Source organism: Pseudorasbora parva, chromosome 12 (assembly GCF_024679245.1).
Source record: "Pseudorasbora parva isolate DD20220531a chromosome 12, ASM2467924v1, whole genome shotgun sequence".
Classification (NCBI taxonomy): Eukaryota; Metazoa; Chordata; class Actinopteri; order Cypriniformes; family Gobionidae; genus Pseudorasbora; species Pseudorasbora parva.
Genome location: NC_090183.1, coordinates 28,646,286 through 28,666,500, shown reverse-complemented (window position 1 = coordinate 28,666,500; position 20,215 = coordinate 28,646,286). Strand labels below are relative to the sequence as shown.

Genomic DNA, 20,215 nt, shown 5'->3' with positions numbered 1-20,215 from the left:
TGATATGAGCAAATATCCAATCATATGCACTAAAGTTAGGGGGTGTTTAGTCGCGTTTTAAAGCCTTGCCGGTTAAACATTTCATTCGCATGCAATGCACTGTTTTATATTGAGCACACGCACTAAACGTCTATCAAACATGCGATTACTGGACAGTTAATGTGCTAATACTGTATTAAATATATATATAAGTATATAAACACAGTCGGTTATGTCTAAAGTCAAAGTAAAATTGCATACGTCTGTATATGAGATGTGAATCAACAGAATCAAGTCTTTCTGATTACCAATCAGAATCAAGTCTTTCACAGATCCCCGGTCTAATAGGAGAATGGCAGTGATTGGATGATCTGACAGCTGACAGCGTGTAAAGAACACCCAATGTTCTTTAGCTGCTCAGGTTTCAGAAATTGTCAGTTATATTATTGACCTAGCTAACAAATCTGATAATTTGATTATCTATTTATTAATTGTATTGGTCTGTAATTTCACCAAAGTCTAGTCACCTTTATTTTTATAGCACTTTAAACAATACAAATAGAGATCAACAGGAAAATAATGATTCAATGAGGCAAACATATTTCAAATAGGCTGTAAAGCAGCTCTAAAAATATATTGTTTTAAATATATTTTTTAAATTTCAGCTAAAGTCGTGTCGTGGTGGATTCAGTTCCATTGTAAAGATCATCAATTTTTAAATTAGTTCAATTCGGCTATAAACCAGACAACTCATTTGCACAGACCCCAATGGCCAGCTTCGTCTGATGAATGATACGGCTGTGATGAATTCGATCTTCAAGCAGAAGGAACTGAATTAAATATTTTGAATGATACCAATCCACAATCTGACTTTTTACTGGTGTAGCCTGGAATTAAACCACACTATGTTGCTACGTTTGGCCAGAGGAGAACTGGTCCCCCGACTGAGCCTGGTTTGTCCTAAGGTTTTCCTAAATTGTTAAAAACGAAAAAAATAAAAAAAATAAATGTACAAATGTTTTTTTGCAATTGATGTGGATATGCAGCAGAATATACAGTATATACAATATAATTTGGGTGTAATGGTAGAAGTCACGTTTCTTTACGCACTTCTGTTTTGGGGTCATTGTTCGATATGAGTTCAGTACAACAGGAAAAAGCAACGAATCTCAAATTATAGGCTTCTTTTCAATTATTTTGAACAGACAAAAGTGCAAATTACAGTTTGTTCCACCTAGGGGCATTTTAGTTGGTACAGTACAGCCCCCTTTAGTGTCTTAAGTATCAATTAAACATAAATATACTACTAATAAAAATGACATATCGGAAAATGTTTCTAATGAGTATGTAAGTTTATAAATGTTTTTATTTGTGACAAAAATTAAATAATGTGGTTACAACATTGACATAAAACCTAAGTTAATAAATGTGTAGCCTATATAATCAACTTTTTATGCAGTTTTTATTTAAATGTTATTGCAAGTATAAAATAACATAATAGATCAAATATTAAGAATTATTTTAATTAGGAGTCTGCTGGAGTATAAGGCACATGCCTTCAATGAAAAAGTAACACAGATCGAACACAATTGTGATATTTAGTGTCCTGCTTGAATTCATTCTAAAAACCCATCTGGTGCTACTCATCCCAACTCTTAGTGGGATTTGAACTGGGTTTGGTCAATAACAGAAATGCAATGTCCGTGGTGGAAGTCAATGATTAAAACATCTGGTTTTTTTCTTTCTTTCAGAATTTGGTTGTTGGAGATTAATGGTCATCTATTTTTTTTATCAATGCATTGTTTATTTCGTGATTTATATTTATTTATTCAATATGTGAGTATATGTGACCCGTGCTGGCAAAATGAGTCGCAATGAGCAAGTTTTCAAAAATGAGTTACTGAAGAATTATGTATGATTTGTTTTAATCAGACAAAAAAGGACTGAGCTACACATTTTTAAAGTTAATAGAGTCAGAATTAGTTATTGAAGAATTATGTATGATTTGTTTTAATAAGACAAAAAATTACTGAAATGTATAGGAAAAATGACGGAAAATCAAGTTAAAATTTTCTGAAGGTTCCAAAACAAAATCACCTAGCGACCATACCTTACCTGGTAATAATTGCATATTATTATTGTTATTATTATTATCATTATTATTATTATTAGTAGTAGTAGTACTACTCCAAATTTGACACACACCAAGTCAACACCAAACATATTGTATATTCAACTTTTCTTCCAAAATATACTGTATATTCAACTTTTCTTCCATGATACCACAATTGTTTGATTAACATTAATAAAAAAAGCCTATTTATTAAGACTGTACCGCACAGATGTTTTATAATGTTACACATCAGATGTTTTCCACAACAGTTAACCAAACATTAATTTAAGACATGTTTTGGTGAATACTAGCTGGATATTTCAGATAGAAGACTAATATTTTGATGTGTCTGTAATTATGTGTATGTTTGTATATATCGAGATCTTTGTGTGCACACGTTGGCTCTGTCAGTCAGCGTGAGTCAACCGAAAAGAGATTAAATATATCTCTGTAATGAACTAATAATCTAGGATCAAGTTATGTTTTTATAACAGTTTAATAAATGTTATTAAAGAACTTTGTTGTTTAATAACAGCCATCTTGAAGTTTTTTGGGACATATCCTAATGACAGTGACAGTGGCAGAGGATCTATGACTTCTGGAAGAATCTCTTTCAGTAGCTTAGACGGTATAGGGTCTAACATACATGTTTTTTCCGCTCCTGTTGCAAAGAATGAATGGAATTGTTAATCAGGGGGTCACTCTACAGTGCACTGCTGTAATACTGTAGTAGACGGTTGGATTGTATCAATTTTGCAAGTAAAGAAATTCATAAAGCCATTATTACTGTGCAGTTTTGGAAATGTCAGAACTTCCAAACTTGACAATTTTTTTCTTGTTAATTTAGCCTCTGAATCAAATAAATACCTAGGGTTGTGGGGTTTTTTTTTTTCAAAGAGTCAAAGGGTCGGCAGATTTAAAGGTCCCATGGCATGGGTTGTTTTATTGTTTTATAATGTTTCCTGGGGTGTACTTATATTGTTATTATGGTTTTTACATCAAAAAATGTCATAATTTAGAAATAAAAGGCATTTTTTCTATACTGATATTAGCCCTCTGTTTAGAATGCTCTGTTTCAAGGGGCGTGTCTGTGAGTCTTCAGTAAAAACACCCACTGTTGTGATTGGCTGACATCTTTGCATTTGAAATAAGATTACTTGCGGAGGGGGCGTGGTTTAGTCAGGCACTGCAGCGCTGCCAGTCGAGAGAGAGAGACAGAGAGAGACGGAGCTAGGGAAAGATTGCTGAGGAAGGGTTATTGTACTGAGTTTTTGAGAGCGCAAGTTTATTTTGTTTGTATCTGAGATCTCTGAATAAACACAAGTTAACTTTGCAACGTTGTTTCTCTCACAAAATGCTTTCACCACAGCTAACAACAAACACGAAATCGACATGAATACAGTAAGAGCTTCTGTTGAGCATAATGAGCAGCGTTATTCAAACGTGTGATTGACCAATCCGAACATTATAAAGAGTGCTCTTTGAATGCTCTCTGTAGTTTAATCATTTAAATAACAGATTTGTTTCATGCTACTAACAGAAACGACGTGAAGTTGATGGTTTTAGTCACTGGCTTCATTCACTGATGCATCAAGACCGCCAGCTGCAGGACTGACAGTTTTAAACGATTTAGAAAGAAAGTCTGTGTGAACTTGAATGATTAGCTACACATCAGAACTCACTGATCCCAGATCAGGCATTAATGAACACTTACTCACTGTTTGTCGGTGCTGTTGAATCCATATGGTAAAGCATGTGCTGCTGACATCGACTGATAAACTGAATCTTTCTCTACTAATTCTCTGGGTGGGCAAAGCAGAGGAAGGGGCGGCAACCTTTTCTATTATGACGTCATAACAGGGGAATTCAAGATCAGCTCATCTGAGCTCTCATTTTCTCAAGGCAGAGAAAGACAGCCTGAACTCGTTTTACACCAATCAAAATTTCTAGCCACTTGGGGAAAACTTTCAGGCTAGGGGAACTCATATTAATGTTGAAAACCATCATGAAATAAAAATGTTATGCCATGGGACCTTTACAAGTTATTAAGGCCTTTCTGTATGTAGTAACACTATCCTTCCACATAATGCAAAATACCTCTAGTTTTGTTTTCTTCCAGCTGTGCTCCATTTTCCGCACTGCTCTATTGAGCGTGCGAGTGTGCTTGCTATACAATGGCATTAGACCGTTCTTTAATCTTCTGTTAGCGCAAAGGAGCAACCATGTCTAAAGTGCTGGAAAAAAAGATTCTATAGTTTCTGTTGCAACGTCAAGTTCTTTCAACCTATCTGGTATGGTGAAGAGTTCACGAAGATTATTTATAAAGCTATCTTTAGTCCAGACTGGTCTCTGCAGTGTACAATCACACCAGTGTGATTAGAATGATCAACTTATCATACGGACTATAAGGTATAAGGTACTATGAAACTTAGGGATGCACGATATTGGATTTTTGCCGATATCCGATATGCCTATATTTTTCAGCTCATTTTGGTCGATGCCGATACCGATGCCGATATATGTTTATTTTTTCCCTTTGTTTGGAAACAACACCATTTTGAGCAAAAACTATTTTTTTTCATTCTGGTTTCAGATTTCTGAGGTATCCTTACTAAAAGGATTCTTGTTGAAGATAAATAAATGTTAATAAAGTTCTTTTTATGAAAAGAGTATATTAAAAGCTCTGAAAATAACAATAATAAAGTCAGTAATTTTTCACCCCAGATGCAGCTGTAACCTAAATATTGTATTTTTGGATTTAACGTTTGTGCACATGAAGTGGGGGTGACATCCATTGATGCTGTCTTTTAATTCTACAATTATTGTAGAGCTCCATTTCGTAAAATTTTATTACAGATTAATACACTGTATATAAAAGTATTTAATTTACAAGTGTCATGCTTGTGATTTATGACATCATTACTGTTTTTTTTTCAGAACAAGAAGTAACTTCAATTTATTTGTGTATTCTACTTTTCATTGTATTAGTGTAACAACAGCGCACCCACTACATGTATAAATATATAGCGGTCTAGCTGGAGGGCACTAGGACCTGGAGGAGCTTCTGCTGCTGTGGAGGCTGCCGCACGCGCTAGAGAGTGGGACTGGGGAGACGCGATTGGGCTTGTTTTTGGGCTAGTTTTGTTGTGAAAACGTGGCAAATCTGCATTCTAAAATATGCATTCTAAAATAATGTCCGCCTTAAAAAAAGTTGTGTGTGAAAGGGTTCAAGTAATATAATTGTCTGGTTTTAGCCAGGTTTCTGTCAAACACAGCACATATAGTTTATGATCTGTGATCATATTTACAAAAAGTGCTCTTGTAGAAATAGATCTAATATTTAGTAGGCCAAGTGCCGGTTTGTGACAACTGGTTTGTGTTGAGCCGGTCGTGACAACTGGCCTAGTTATGCTGACGTGAATAACAATCTTAGAGTTTTTATGTTTAGTATTATTCAGCACCTGTACATTTGCTTTGATTTCAGGTAGCTTCCGTGCAAACATTTGATTATGGTGGCTGGTGTCTCTATTGTCACATTCTGTACTTTAGAATTATTTAGGACACTTTAAACAGGTTTCTCAGGGGATGTGTCACTGAGTGGGGGGAACATTTTTAATGTTTCGATCAGAACGGAAGAGCAGTGTTTTGTCCCGTGACTATGCCATCTTACAATCACCTAGTTGTGTGACCAGTGCGAGGGCTCTACAAAAGGAACTGAACAATGTACGGGGTTCGCTAAGCTAGTTGCATCAAAAGCCGTATCTAGATACTTTGCATTCGTACTATCTTCAATTAAGGTTTGGATGCATGTCTCTAAATCTGAAATCTTCTCAGCCTAACTATTTCCCTGCATTTATCACATGTGAAACCCTTACTACTGAGAAGTATACACTAAACATATGGCAGGCAGTGCAAGTGACAATAACAGGAGATGAAAATGTATGAATGAAAAAACTAGTATGCTGATCTGCAGATAAAATTGTAGCAATATAGGAAAGACATTTGTTTGGAAAATAGCATTCCTGCCATGTTTTTTAACAATACAACTTTGAAGGCTAATTAATAACCTGCCATTTTGAATATTTACAATTGTGCAGACATCTTGGAGAATAGTTTTCTGTATTAATGTGCAAATGTGCTCATATAATCCTCTGTTTCCCCCTTGAGCCTAACTGTCCTGAGGCAGGACTCCCAGGAGATCAATGTCAGACTCACCCACAATAACAAACCCCACAGACTCACACATTCAGCAATGGAAGAGATCAAAAGCTCTATTTAATTAGAAATAATCATAACACAGTCGTTAACATGAAAATAATTGAAAAATACTTCTAAAGTGGCAGTGTGGGTTGCAGCAGGGATGAAATAAAGAACTAGATTTAGTTGCAAGTCAATTTATTAACAACTCAAAAGAAACCAAAATACTGAGGAATATGTCGCATAGAAGATCAGAACAGAACAACCAACTTAATAAGATACAGAAAATGGACAATAAACTGCATAAACACAGGTATAAATACACAGACAATCCAATCCAATCAAAACAATCAAACCACAATCAAATCAATGAAAAACCATAGAAACAAACTCAAACACAGGAAACAGAACAAAACACAAGCAAACCCCACATGAAACATTTTTTACTCTTTTATTTAACACACACTCAGTTTCAGTCAATCTCATGTCAATCTTGAGTACCTATAGAGTAGTATTGCATCCTTCATATCTCCGAAAAGTCTTTAGTTTTATTATATTTATAAAAGAAATATAGGCTGTACTGAGTCTTTCCGGGAAAAAAAAACGAGCGGCTGGAGGCGTATCGTGTGGGCGGAGCTAAAGAATGACGATCGCGCACAAAACGGTGACGTCCTCAAGCGTGGAGAAGAAAACGTTACTCTAATAAACCATGGCGATCAATCAGATTCAACTAATACATATATGATCCAGAATCAGATCTGGAGGCTGAAATAAATTGAACAGGAGAAACAGCAACAGCAGGACTTCCGTCTCTATGGTATGTACTGTATTTAGTGGCCTGTCAACATTTGTGTGTGTTTACTCGCAGTTCATGATGACATGATTTGGTTTATGGACTATTGTATTCGACTAAACCATAGCAGTAGCAAGCAAAACCGTTTTGCATGTCAGACTAGTGTAACGTTATACATATAAAACCAATGGAGCACGTTTAAATGAAGAAGCACGCTTTGTGTGAGCGTCTCTTAGGTTTTTGTTTGGGTTACAATAAACAAACGGACACCTGTATTGGTCAGCTAAACAAATGTATTTAAACACACACCATAGATCACATACTCCAATGATAAATTAACTGTAACGTTACATGATCGTGTTGTTTACTGATGTTTACTTACGCGACAATAGCCAACAACATTTGAAGCAGTTTTACTCACCGCCTGCTTCCAAAGTACGACCGTGAACCTTTATCGTTGGGACCGCTCTGTCAAAAACACACTTCTTTGGTAACATTGTTGATTTCATGAAGTCCTGTGACAGTAGTGACCGTGGAGATCCACTTTTGCGACACGACTGAAGCGTGATCAGAAGCTTCCCATCATTTCTGCGTTCAAATCGGTTCAGATGCAGCGCTGCCTTCCCGGAATGCTGTGCTGAAGCGTTAAAGTCGCTTGACGTCACCCATAGGAATAAAGTGGAGCGCGGCGCGACAGAAATGGATCTGCAGCTGAGCGAGTGTTTATGGGCGTGCATTTGCTCTCTCGCCTTAGTCAAGCGCGCGCACCCTTTCCAGGAGAAGAGCCCGTACGGCCCATACAAGGACCTTCCGCTCTGTCGACGTCAAGCGGACCCGTACTCGAAAAAAACTCTCCGAAACTTGTGAGAAACCGGAAGGAGTATTTTTGACACAGAAATACTCCATCAAACGTCCAACATTAGTTTTTGAAACTTTGTCCATGTTTAGGATGGGAATCCAAGTCTTTAACAGTGCAAAAACAGTTTTTACATTTGGAGAGCGGTGCACAACCTAACACTTTTTGACTTTCTCAGTTTGTGTAAATCCCCTTTGGGTTTAGTATTTTACACATTGTAAAGCAGTGTTACACCCTGCTTACACCCTCTGGTTAGATCAACATTAAAGAACGATCTCAACTGTTAAATAAAAGATATAAGAATAAAATATCAGATTTGTCTTATTTTAAATAAGGACAAAAAAACTGATGTAAAATAAACTTAAGACATTTACTTTTGCGATGGTTGAATAACTGTTCAGTGATACCTTCCAAAGAGTTTTTGAAGATGAAGATAATTTTTGCACAATTTTTTCTCTAAATAGTGTTGGTATGGGAACTGGGAACACAACATTTTGTCATCCTAGCATGTGTGGAAAGTTTTAAACCATGTGTGTTACTAACCCCGTGTTAGGTTGTGCCCGCTCTCTCCTACATTTTAAGATGAATTCAATGTATTAAACAATTCAGAGCTGTTGATGTTTTAAAAAAATGGACAAGAATGTAAATAGTGTTTTGTTTGAATTCACATGTAATGTTATTTTGTTTTTTAAGGGTTTGTTCACACCAAAATGATAAGTTCTGTCATCAACTGCTCACCCTCATGTCGTTCCATACCCATACGCCCATTTCGTTCATCTTTGAAACACAAATGAAGATACTTTCATTAAACATGTGAGATTTCACCATTGAACACAAAACGTTGCTACAAAAAGTTCAAGAGATCAAAACAATGTGTTTAGTCTTCTGAAGAGTCAATCACTTTTATTCATTCATACATAAACATTGATCAACAGACAAGCACAAAATATATTTAGGCCTATATAGTAATTTGATTTAGAAGTTTAAACTTTTATGAAAGTGATATCTGACCTTTATGACCTTTATGTGGATCATATTACTGACTGTGAGAAGAATGTGTGAAATTATTGTAAGAAAATACATTTCAGCCTCCGGAGGTGGTTTCCTAGGAAACAGTTTTCTGCTATTACGAATAATATGTGTCAGGCAGGGTGCATGTGGCTCTGAAAATGCGGTTGTTAGATATACATGCATTTTTAATGGCCATATGCAATGTTTTGCTTTTATTCCTTTTAAGAGTGCCTTTAAACCTTGCTCAGTCAAATAAATAACCTTTTTAAAACAGAAGAGATGTTAAAGTCTGTTTGGCAGGATAAATGTAACCTCATTCACTGGCTGAGGAGCGGCACTGATAGCATTTCATCTTGTGGCACTTCCGCTCTCTGTAGATCTCACATAATGCGGCCTGGCTTCACCAAAGTCATTAGAGTTATCCTCTACGGAAATGGCAGTGAATTATCGGAGATGTCTTTATGTGAGGCGACTGCAAGACAGAAATTAAGCCATTTTGCTAGAGCGGAGCTAGGAAACTTGTGAATGTGTCCTCTCGCCTTTGCAGAAGCAGGTCTTGCGTCATGCAGTTTCCATAGCACCCTGGGCAGATCTGGCTACTCTGAGAAATCACTCAAGACTTTGCTTGTGTATGCACTCGGCTGTCGGCTTTCCTATTGGATACAAATGTTGGTGCTCTGTGTTGGATTTAAGGTCATTAAATGGATAGTTCTGGTTCTGAATGCTGATTGGCCAGTACAGTGATCGAGCCGTGTTCCACAATTCAACAGCTTTGACCTGTTTACCATATCATTGCGCATCTCCCATGTTGGATCGTTATTTTTTGTTGCATAGCAACGTGCTGTCATATCAGGGGCTGTTTCGAGTGTAATGATTTTAGAACAAATTTTTTATGAAATGTTGTGTCTTTAAAGGGTACATAACACAATTTCTGCCAGTCTCATGTTAATCTTTAGTGCATACAGTACCTAGTACCTAGTATTGCATCCTTCATATCTCCGAAGAGTCTTTAGTTTTACCATATTTATAAAAGAAAAATACGCTGTACCGATTCTTTGAGAAAGAAGCTAATCTTGTGCTTGTGCATTTAGTATGTTTTTAAAGCTATTTGAAATAAGAGGACATTTGACATGTCCTCATAAACCACATTTATAGTGTAATACCAGTGTAATATAGCCTGGATGCCAGCCGAACTTAGCCCGCCCACAATTTTTTTGGGCCGGGCAGTTCGGTCTGGCCTCACTCCATAGAGGAGTAATTATCTCCAAACAGAAACTGTTCTGACCAATGAAATCATCAGGGCGGGCTTTAGACGATGACGGACAGATGATCAACAGTAACGTAATCATGCACGTCATCAAAGGCGCTTGGATTATATTTGTTCAAATCTTAAACGGAGAGCTTGCTTGTATATGCATGTTTGTATATGCACTTCACAATTTCTTGCGGCCGTCGAAGAAGAAAAAAAACTATAATTATGTAACTTAAAATGTTTATTAATGAAAACATATGAACTTATCTTAAAACATCTGCAACTAGTGGCTTTGCCTTCTGCATTGTCCTTTCAAAATGACAGTTTGGGAGCGAATTTAAAGGAATCAAGGCGGGAAGCACGTGAAACAACCAAGCGCTGGGTAGAATCAACCAAGCATTGCGACCCAGCAGGTTTAACCCAACGACTGGAAATTTGAAACTACCCAATGGTGTTTAAAATGTGATCAAATAAACCAACAAAAATTACCCAACAGTCTTAACCCAGCATTTTGGGTTAAAAAATAACCCAGCATTATTTAGAGTGCTCTTATTCTCGTGCACTGACTCGTACGCTAAGATGAACAGCCAATCAGAGTTCTCTCTCTCACCGACAGGCTGGCACCGATCCTACATGTTGAACCTGCCAAAATAAAAATAAAAATGTTTGGCAACCCCAAGCTCATGGAGGCTTGTTATCAATGCAAGATAATGGAAATTGAAAATTAAAGAAAAAATGGTTTCAGGATAAATAACCAGCCAGCCAGTATCACAGATGATTGTAGTCAATTAAGTGAGAAGTAAAAAACATGATCACTATTAAATTACTTTTAATCGTACAGCGTAACTGTCCTTTATACATTCATATTAACCTAAAATCTTAATGTTTTTTTTTTTTTGCACTAATGTTTCTCTCCATTCCTTTGACATACTTTAGTTTTCATTTTAGAAAATGAAAGACAAGAATATTAGTCAGAATCTCTCACATAACAGATTTGATTTCCATGTCTCCCCTGAACTGAAATCAAGGGTGCTCTCATTACGCGACTTGTGGTAATGGTGTACCCACAGCAAACTGGCAGACACATGAAACAGTGGATGATTACGGTAATTAATTTGTGTAGTGTAGCAATCCACCAAACATTTCTTCCTTTGGAATAATAATCCCAATAATGAGATGAAGGTGCACTTAATGAAAAAAATCTAAACTAGATTTCAAATAAACAGATCATATAAATCTTAACAGGCTTTCATATACAGTATTTCTTTACAAGACATTAAACAACTTTTTTTTTTTTAAATCTTAAAATATGGTTGTATTGCGCTCTGGTAACATATTCCTAAAGTGCAATCAGTACACTAACAATTTCAATTTATCAAAGTGTATATTGGAGTGACAGATGGGTGTCTGTCTCATTTATAACCATTTATCTCAGGCCATTGTTTTGTTATCTCACAATCCCCACAGAAACATTGTTTTTCCTTTGACATGGTGGATGACAGTTCTCGGCATGTGGCGGTCATTCAGACGGAAGGACGTTAGATCTTAAGCCTGTAAGGAGACCAGATAAAGCAGATACAACGGTCTGAAGTGATATGGCATGTTTTCAGAGTGGCCTTACAAAATAATTATGCCCTCTCCAGACACTTAGTCTGTTTTCATCCGATTCATTTACTTAAAGTATCGCCTGTCCTAAAGTATCGCCTGAACCCTTCCTTTTTTGGTGTGACGGATGGACGAGTGCTTCTATACTCTTTGCATTCTTGAATAATGAATATAAATGGAATGAAAAGTTTTCAATGGCACTGAAAACATATTCTTGTTTGTATTGTGTATTACAAGTCCATGCATAATGAAGGGGTATGCTTGGACCAGCCAATTATTCAAATTAGAAAATTATACATTAAATGTTGCTCGTGGTGAAACATTTTTTGCTCAGGCAGAAAGAAAAATATTCATGAATATACTATATATATATAATATATATATATATATATATATATATATATATATATATATATATATATATATATATATATATATATATATATATATATATATATATATATATATATAGACCACTTAACATTGAGAAATCAAAGTTAAGTGGTCTCTTATTTTTTTCCAGAGCTGTATATTATACTCTAACCTTCAAAAGTCCTGTTGAACTGCTTAAGTAATCTGAAAAATGCTAGGATTTATTTTTTGATGAATAGAAAGTTCAAAAGAGCAACATTTATTTGAAAGAGACATTATATAACATTATATGTCTTGTCTTTACTGTCACTTTTGATTAATTTATGCTAAATACAATTATTAAAGGTTTACTTCACCGCAAAAAGAAAATAATGTAATTAATTATATATTATTACCTTCATGTCATTCGACACCCGTTCATTCATCTTCGGAACCCGAATGTTGAAATCTGATGGCTCAAAAAGGCCTCCATTGGCAGCAATATCATTTCCTCTCTCAAGACCCATAAAAGGCACTAAAGACGTTGTTGCAAAGTCCTTCTAACTACAGTGGTTCTACAATAATTTTATGAGGCGACGATAATAGTTTCTGTACGCCAAAAAAACAACAATGAAATAACGACATATATATTGTGATGGCTGATTTTAAAACACTGCGTCCTGAAGCTTCTGAGCTTTATGAATCAGCATATCGAGTCAACAATTCCAATCACGTGTCAAACTGCTGAAATCACATGACTTTGGCGATCTGAACCACTGATTCGATACACTGATTCATAACACTCTGAAGCTTCAGGACGCAGTGTTTTGAAATGGGTCATCAGTGTATATATATATATGTCGTTGTTTATTTTTTATTTTTTAGCGCACAAAAACTATTCTCGTCGCTTCATAGAATTATTGTAGAACCACTGTATTGAGATGGACTTCGTGGCAACATCTTTAGTGCATTTTATGGGTCTTATGAGTTCAAATGACATTGGTGCAAATGGAGGCCTTTCTGAGCCATCGGATTTCAACAAAAATATCTTACTTTGGGTTCTGAAGATGAACGAACGGGTGTCAAACAACATGAGGGTAAGTAATTAATGACAGAATTGTAATTTTTGGGTGAACTAACCCTTTATTGTTTTTTTCAAAATAGTTTAGTGACGCCAAACACAACTTTGTTCTTTGTAGCATGTCACATGCATACCTTGTCCTTCACAATGCATCATGTATGCATGTTTTGGCTGTATTATATAATGAGAAATGCAGATCAATTTAGGCTTTTTTAAATGTAAACTCATTTTGATTCAGCTCCCGTGATGACTGTAGTGGCACCTTGGCATTATCTGTTCTCAGGATCCAAAAGGAGGACACTGAAGGACCCATGGGAGCTGTACAAATGGTTAGGGTTCACATACAACTGAATCAAATGAGAAAAATCTGCTATCTTATCTGAGACGTTTTTATTTTGTCTTGTGGGTGAACATGACTTTATCTTATCAGAACCGATCATCTCTCCCTCCAAGCACATCTCCTAAAAACCATTTATCTCAGGCCATTGTTTTGTTATCTCACAATCCCCACGGAAACATTGTTTTTCCTTTGACATGGTGGATGACAGTTCTCGGCATGTGGCGGTCATTCAGACGGAAGGACGTTAGATCTTAAGCCTGTAAGGAGACCAGATAAAGCAGATACAACGGTCTGAAGTGATATTGCATGTTTTCGGAGTGGCCTTACAAAATAATTATGCCCTCTCCAGACACTTAGTCTGTTTTCATCCGATTCATTTACTTAAAGTATCGCCTGTCCTGTAACCCTTCCTTCTTTTTGCATCAGTCTTGCCAATTGGTTTAGTTACTGTGCAACACCTTTCAAAAGGACATCATCAGTGAGAGGAAGTGACATGTTCACATAATAATATAAAATAACTTTGTATTTCCCATATGAGGAACTTCATAGACTAATCAAAAATATCTAGGGTTGAATTTAAGATGTATTTTGCATTTGAAATGCATATAACATTTCCATCCTTTTAGATTACTATTTTACATTCTGCACATGCATCCATAATGAAGGGGTATGCTTAGACCAGCCAATTATAAATTAGCAAATTATACATCTTTGTGGTAAAACATAGCAGGAAGAACAAGATCTTTGCTTTGAATTCAGGTATATACTGCATATAATTGGACTCTAACCTTCAAATATTCAGAGTTTTGAGTTTTAACATAAACTAATGAACATAATGTGATGCATATTTGTCAGTCAATGACTGTATGACATTCATTTATGGATGCTTGACAAATATAAAAAGTGTTTTCATTTTTTATGTGAAAACTGTGTAAATCCAAATAGATGGAAATTATATTTGCATTCAAATACATAAACGTTCAAGTTTAGATCTACATATTTTTTGAGCAGCAGGATAATATTTGATTGCTGTGTTCAAGCAATATCAGCCTAAAATTTCCACTGTCTTACACAAACTCTTCCTGAAATTTGAATCTCCAGAATCCTCTGTGTAGTCATTCATCCAGAGCTGCTGCTTGTCTTTGTTGAGTGGAGGATGTTTTAATTATCAGTGATACATTTGCATTTGCAAGGGACAAAAGCACTTTGCATTAGCGCTGCTTGTCTTTCATTTCAGACATTATTCCCTAATGCCCTCTCAAACATTGTTTTAGCAGCGTGTTTCCATCCCTGAAGAACATTACAATGCCTGCCATGTCTCTTCTCTCTCTTTGGCTTCTTGTTAGGACAGAGGCTGTAGAGGCATATCTCGTCACAGTTGATTGATATAAGCAATTTTGTGTTATACTGCTTCCTTTTTCGCTGACTGCTATTTGCGATTAGCTCCCAGACGGGTTTCTCTCTTAGGTGTTAAATGAACTTTCATGATAAACTAAATCAGATAAACTGCTTTGATTTATGACACAGGTTACGACACACTAACACCTCTGAAGTACAGCATTGAGTCTTTATGTCAGATTGTCTTTGTCTTTTAGGGCAGATATTATGTTATCAGTCGCCTTCTGATGCTCATCTCATGGTTCAAATTAAGGGGATGGTGCATTTTATGAGGGATCTAGTAGGGTCTACCATCTCTGCCTCCTAGGTTAATAATAATTCAATTTTTGTTATGGAAGATTCAGAAATCTGTGACTGGGGTTTGCTAATTATTTTATAAATGTGGAGCTGTCATGCGCAAGTTGGTTTTTGTGCTTAGATGTTGGTTTTTATGTCTGGTCCGGTCTTTTTTTATGCTGTAAATTTAAGGAAAAAAGGCATACATTTTATATATAGATTTATATAAAAACCCTGACGTATATTGTGATTTACACACAGACACACACACACACACACACATGTTGGTCTATGTGGTTTACAGGGACTCTCCATAGGCGTAATGGTTTTTATACCGTACAAACCGTATTTTCTATCCCCCTACACTGCCCCTGCCCCTAAACCTACCCATCACAGGAAACATTCTGCATTTTTACTTTCTCAAAAAACATAATTTAGTATGTTTTTAAAGCTATTTGAAATATGAGGACATTTGACATATCCTCATAAACCACATTTATAGTGTAATACCAGTGTAATAGCCATGTAGTTATACAAATTTGTGTCCTCAAACCACATAAACAGGCTCTCTCTCACACACACACACACACACACACACACACACACACACACACACACACACACACACACACACACACACACACACACACACACACACACATGGTTCACTATCTTTGTGGGGACTCTCTATAGATGTAATGTTTTTTTATACCGTACAAATCGTATTTTCTATCCCCCTACACTGCCCCTGCCCCTAAACCCATCACAGGAAATCACATAACCCCCTAATACCCATCACATGAAACATTCTACATTTTTACTTTCTCAAAAAACTCATCCTGTATGATTTACTTCCTGTATGATTTAAAAGTGGGGGCCGCTGGCTGGTTCCCCAATGTAGGTAATCTCAGGTTTTACTATCCTTATGAGGACGCGCACACACACGCATATATAATTCCTTTTTCCTCAGAGCTTTTCTTTTTTTCTTATTCATGCTTTAACTGGAGACTCCTAAAAATCTAATCATGTATCAAAAGGCTTTAAAATGTATGAACGTGTATTAAAATCACACACACAAAAAAAAAAAATTACTTGAGATGCACATATTGCAGCAATTGGTATATCAACTTACACTGAAAAGAGAGAGACCATGGTGGAGTGATACAATATACATGAAAGTAACACCGGTCTGTGGCTATGGGCACTTGTCAAATATAAATTTAGTATTTGACTGATCATGGATAATAAACATTTCTACCTCAGCTCGAATAAAACACAAAGCTCTAGACAATCTGCTTTTTGTACCAATTATAGAGTCATACTCTGCAATTTGTGGTACAATGCTTATCATTTAAACGACACCAACTTTAGTAATGTAGAAAGTTATTTGTGTGAACGTGTGTGATTTAGTGAATCGGCTATATACAATACTTATGAGAATGTTTTTCTGTCATAAACTAGCATGCTCTTTTCCTCTCTATTCCTAAAGTGCAGTGTCTGGAGATGACTACTAAGAGGAAGATCATCGGCCGCCTGGTGCCCTGTCGATGCTTCCGGGGGGAGGAGGAGGTCATCTCAGTGCTGGATTATTCCCACTGTAGCCTGCAGCAGGTCCCTAAGGAGATCTTCAGCTTCGAGCGCACTCTAGAAGAGCTCTACCTTGACGCCAACCAGATTGAGGAGCTGCCTAAGGTAAGTTGTCAAGTGTCAGCTTAAACATGCATTATATCTGCCTAACAGTGGATATATCAACTCCTGAACATTATCTTATACAGCAGTACAGCAAAACTGTGCATGGAATTGTGTTTTTTATGGGAGTGTTACCTTTTAAAGCACTAAAAGTGTTATTATGGAAGTTTCTTAATATTATTGATTATTTTGTCTATAGTATGTATTCTGTTATACTCCTTAGATAAGTATTCAAGTAAGTATGTTCACATTTGAACTCAGTGCCATAGGGTTTACACAGTGTTTCATGTTTAACACTGTTCATGCTTAATATAACACACCAGCTTTTTATGACTTTAGCTTATTCACCGTATCCCCCAGAGTTAGATAAGTCCATCCATACATACCATTTTTATCTACTTGCCATAACTCTGTCTGACGCACCCACCGCTAGCCTAGCTTAGCACATAGACTGGAGGTAAACAGCTCCATCCAGCCTACTGATTATTACAGGTATGGCTTCCCTTAAGACATTGATGATGGCTCTGCATGTACTGTAATCCTCAGAGTTCCACCAAAAATTTAACACAAGCTCAACCAGATCTCTCTATTTTTCATCTGTTTTTTTTTCAGCAACTCTTCAACTGTCAAGCGCTCAAGAAGTTGAGCATGCCTGACAATGACCTCTCCAGCCTGCCAACCACCATCGCCAGCCTTGTGAATCTAAAGGAGTTAGATATTAGTAAAAATGGTATATCCTTAACTCAACTTATTCTGTATTTGCTTTTTTAATTCATTGGTCATTCATATAGTACTGTATTATTGTATATGATTGCACCTTTATATACAAATGTGGCTTTATTTCAGGTATTCAAGAGTTTCCAGACAACATCAAATGCTGTAAATGTCTATCAATTGTGGAGGCCAGTGTAAATCCCATAGCCAAGTAAGTAGAGCTGCTTACATTTCTTGAATCAGAATGACTTAAACCTGAAATGTTTGATAATTGTTCTATTATGTATATTTGGGTAGTTGACAAATCCATGTTTTCTTTATTTAACATTTAATTTTATGCAAATTTGAGGTCAAATCATATGACCACCGTTAGTTCTCATTTGCCTTGTTAGTTAATTTAAATGATACTGTGATGTATTTTTTTGTGTGTGTGTGTGGAATAGTGGAATAGAAGTATTTCATGTTGTCCCTCAAATATTTGGTATTACTAAAATGTGAATGTCTATAAAAAAGTTAAAGAACCATGTAATTTAAAGCATTTCTTTTACTAGTTTTGCCATTTCCTTCAAACTCTATTTCCTATCTACAGTTTATTTTATTATACAGTATATGGATACTCTTCCCCCTTAATTGGAAGCGATTATTTGTGTTTCTGGTTTCCTTAAGATAAAAGTATTAAGTGAACGTGCAGCATTATCACAGTGGTTGCAGGAAGGCAAACGCAGAGAAAGATAGTAAGTCCAAAATGAAGGTTTAATGGTACTTCTAGCAAACAGATGATCAGGTAGCAACACACTAATCAAGATCAATCACTAACTGACAAGAATCTACTAAAAAAGGAAGAACTTGTATAGGATCACAAACAAGGTAACAATCAAACACAGCTGAACAGAATGAACTAATAATGAAGGTAACCATGGTAACAAAGGAGTGGCGGGCAACTGAACGAAAGGAGCACATGAGCGAATCAGAATACAAACAGAAAGCCCTAACACAAACAGACATGTGACAAGAATATGTCACATCTAGATGTTTTCATATAGTTTTCTTTCTAAAGCTGCAGTCCATAACTTTTTTATGGTTAAAAATTATCCAAAATAAATAGATCCAGTCCATAACCAGCCAGTGTTCAAACTGATCTCCTTACCATAGCCTGATTCACAATGGTAAGCTTGTAATAATGTGTTATAATTTGAGTGGTACTGGTGGATTTCCACAGGAAATACAAAAGCCTCTGCCATTTGTCTTTGTGTCGTTACATCACGTCTGTATACATAAAGGAGTCCCGGCTAGAAGGCTATATTGTGTGTATGAATGCTGCAGGTGGCGGATCGTTTTTGGCCTCTTCTTACAGCAGCTGGAATGTAATTAAATTTGTCATTTTGATGGCGGCTTGTAATCCAGAAAGTTCAAAATGACAATCATTGTTGACAACTGGGTTCTGTTCTTTGTAGGTCGCTAGGTCAGTTTGATTGTTAACAATTTGGCATGATCTTGGATCGTTTAGTTCTTTGACACTCATCCTGGACTTGCTGTCATAGTGAAGCTTAAACCTGCTCGGAAACAGGCTTATTTCATGTAAACAGGATTAGATTGAATCTTTTTAAGCAGAGGTGATACTTAAAGGGTTAGTTCACCCAAAAATGAAATTGATGTCATTAATGACTCACCCTAATGCCGTCCCACACCCGTAAGACCTCAGTTCATCTTCAGACACAGTTTAAGATATTTTATATTTAGTCCAAGAGCGTATCCAAGTGTATGCACACTTTACTGTCCATGTCCAGAAAGGTAATAAAACATCATCAAAGTAGTCCATATGTGACATCAGTTGGTTAATTAGAATCTCTTGAAGCATCGAAAATACATTTTGGTCCAAAAATAACAAAAACTACGACTTTATTCAGCATGGTCTTCTCTTCCTTGTTTGTGTTCAATCCTCAAATAAAGATTCAAATGGTTATGAATCAGTGAATCGATCAATGATTCGGATCAATGTCACGTGATTTCAGCAGTTTGGCAATTTGATACGCGATCCGAATCAGGAATCAATAGGCTGATTCATAACTGTTTGAATCTTTATTTGAGGATTGAGATAAACATTTATTTTTGTCTCATTGTCTCATGGGGATAAAAGACAACAACTCCCAGAATGCACTTATGAGGCCACTGCCCTACGAGGCCACTCACTGGATCAATTGCCCACCGCGTTAATTTTCATAAAATCAGTTCAATTAGAGAACAGACACTAATTTTATAAAATTATAAAAGCGTTCATTTTCATAAAATCAGTTCTATTTGAGAACAGACACACAAACACAGCAGGAGTCAGATTACATTCATCACTAGAGCTGAGGTAAGCGCAGGCATACATTCACAGCGTGTTTTCAGTCTGGCACGTTTTCAGTGCCATTTGGAAGCTTAACTTTCATAGGAATTCATTTGAAAAGTTAAAACACTCACCTTTTTCTCCACACCGCTCCATTTACATGAATCTCCATAGCTGCCCGTGTGAGTGAGCGAGCGAGCACTGTGAGTGCGATCCCACCCCCCAAGAATG

At 36.4% G+C, this 20,215-nt stretch overlaps 1 protein-coding gene across 11 annotated transcripts in view; it reads left to right on the top strand.

Moving 5' to 3' along the window:
* lrrc7 (leucine rich repeat containing 7) overlaps positions 1–20,215 on the top strand; it is a 160,536-nt gene that overhangs the window by 91,133 nt on the left and 49,188 nt on the right. For 10 of the 11 annotated variants that reach the window (XM_067459743.1, XM_067459742.1, XM_067459740.1 and 7 more), the window contains 3 exons: positions 16,742–16,944; positions 17,554–17,671; positions 17,788–17,866. In XM_067459743.1, the coding sequence (XP_067315844.1) occupies positions 16,756–16,944; positions 17,554–17,671; positions 17,788–17,866 (386 nt within the window). In that variant the 5' untranslated portion in view covers positions 16,742–16,755. The remainder of the gene's footprint in view (positions 1–16,741; positions 16,945–17,553; positions 17,672–17,787; positions 17,867–20,215) is intronic. The other variant, XM_067459744.1, reaches the window with a different exon arrangement.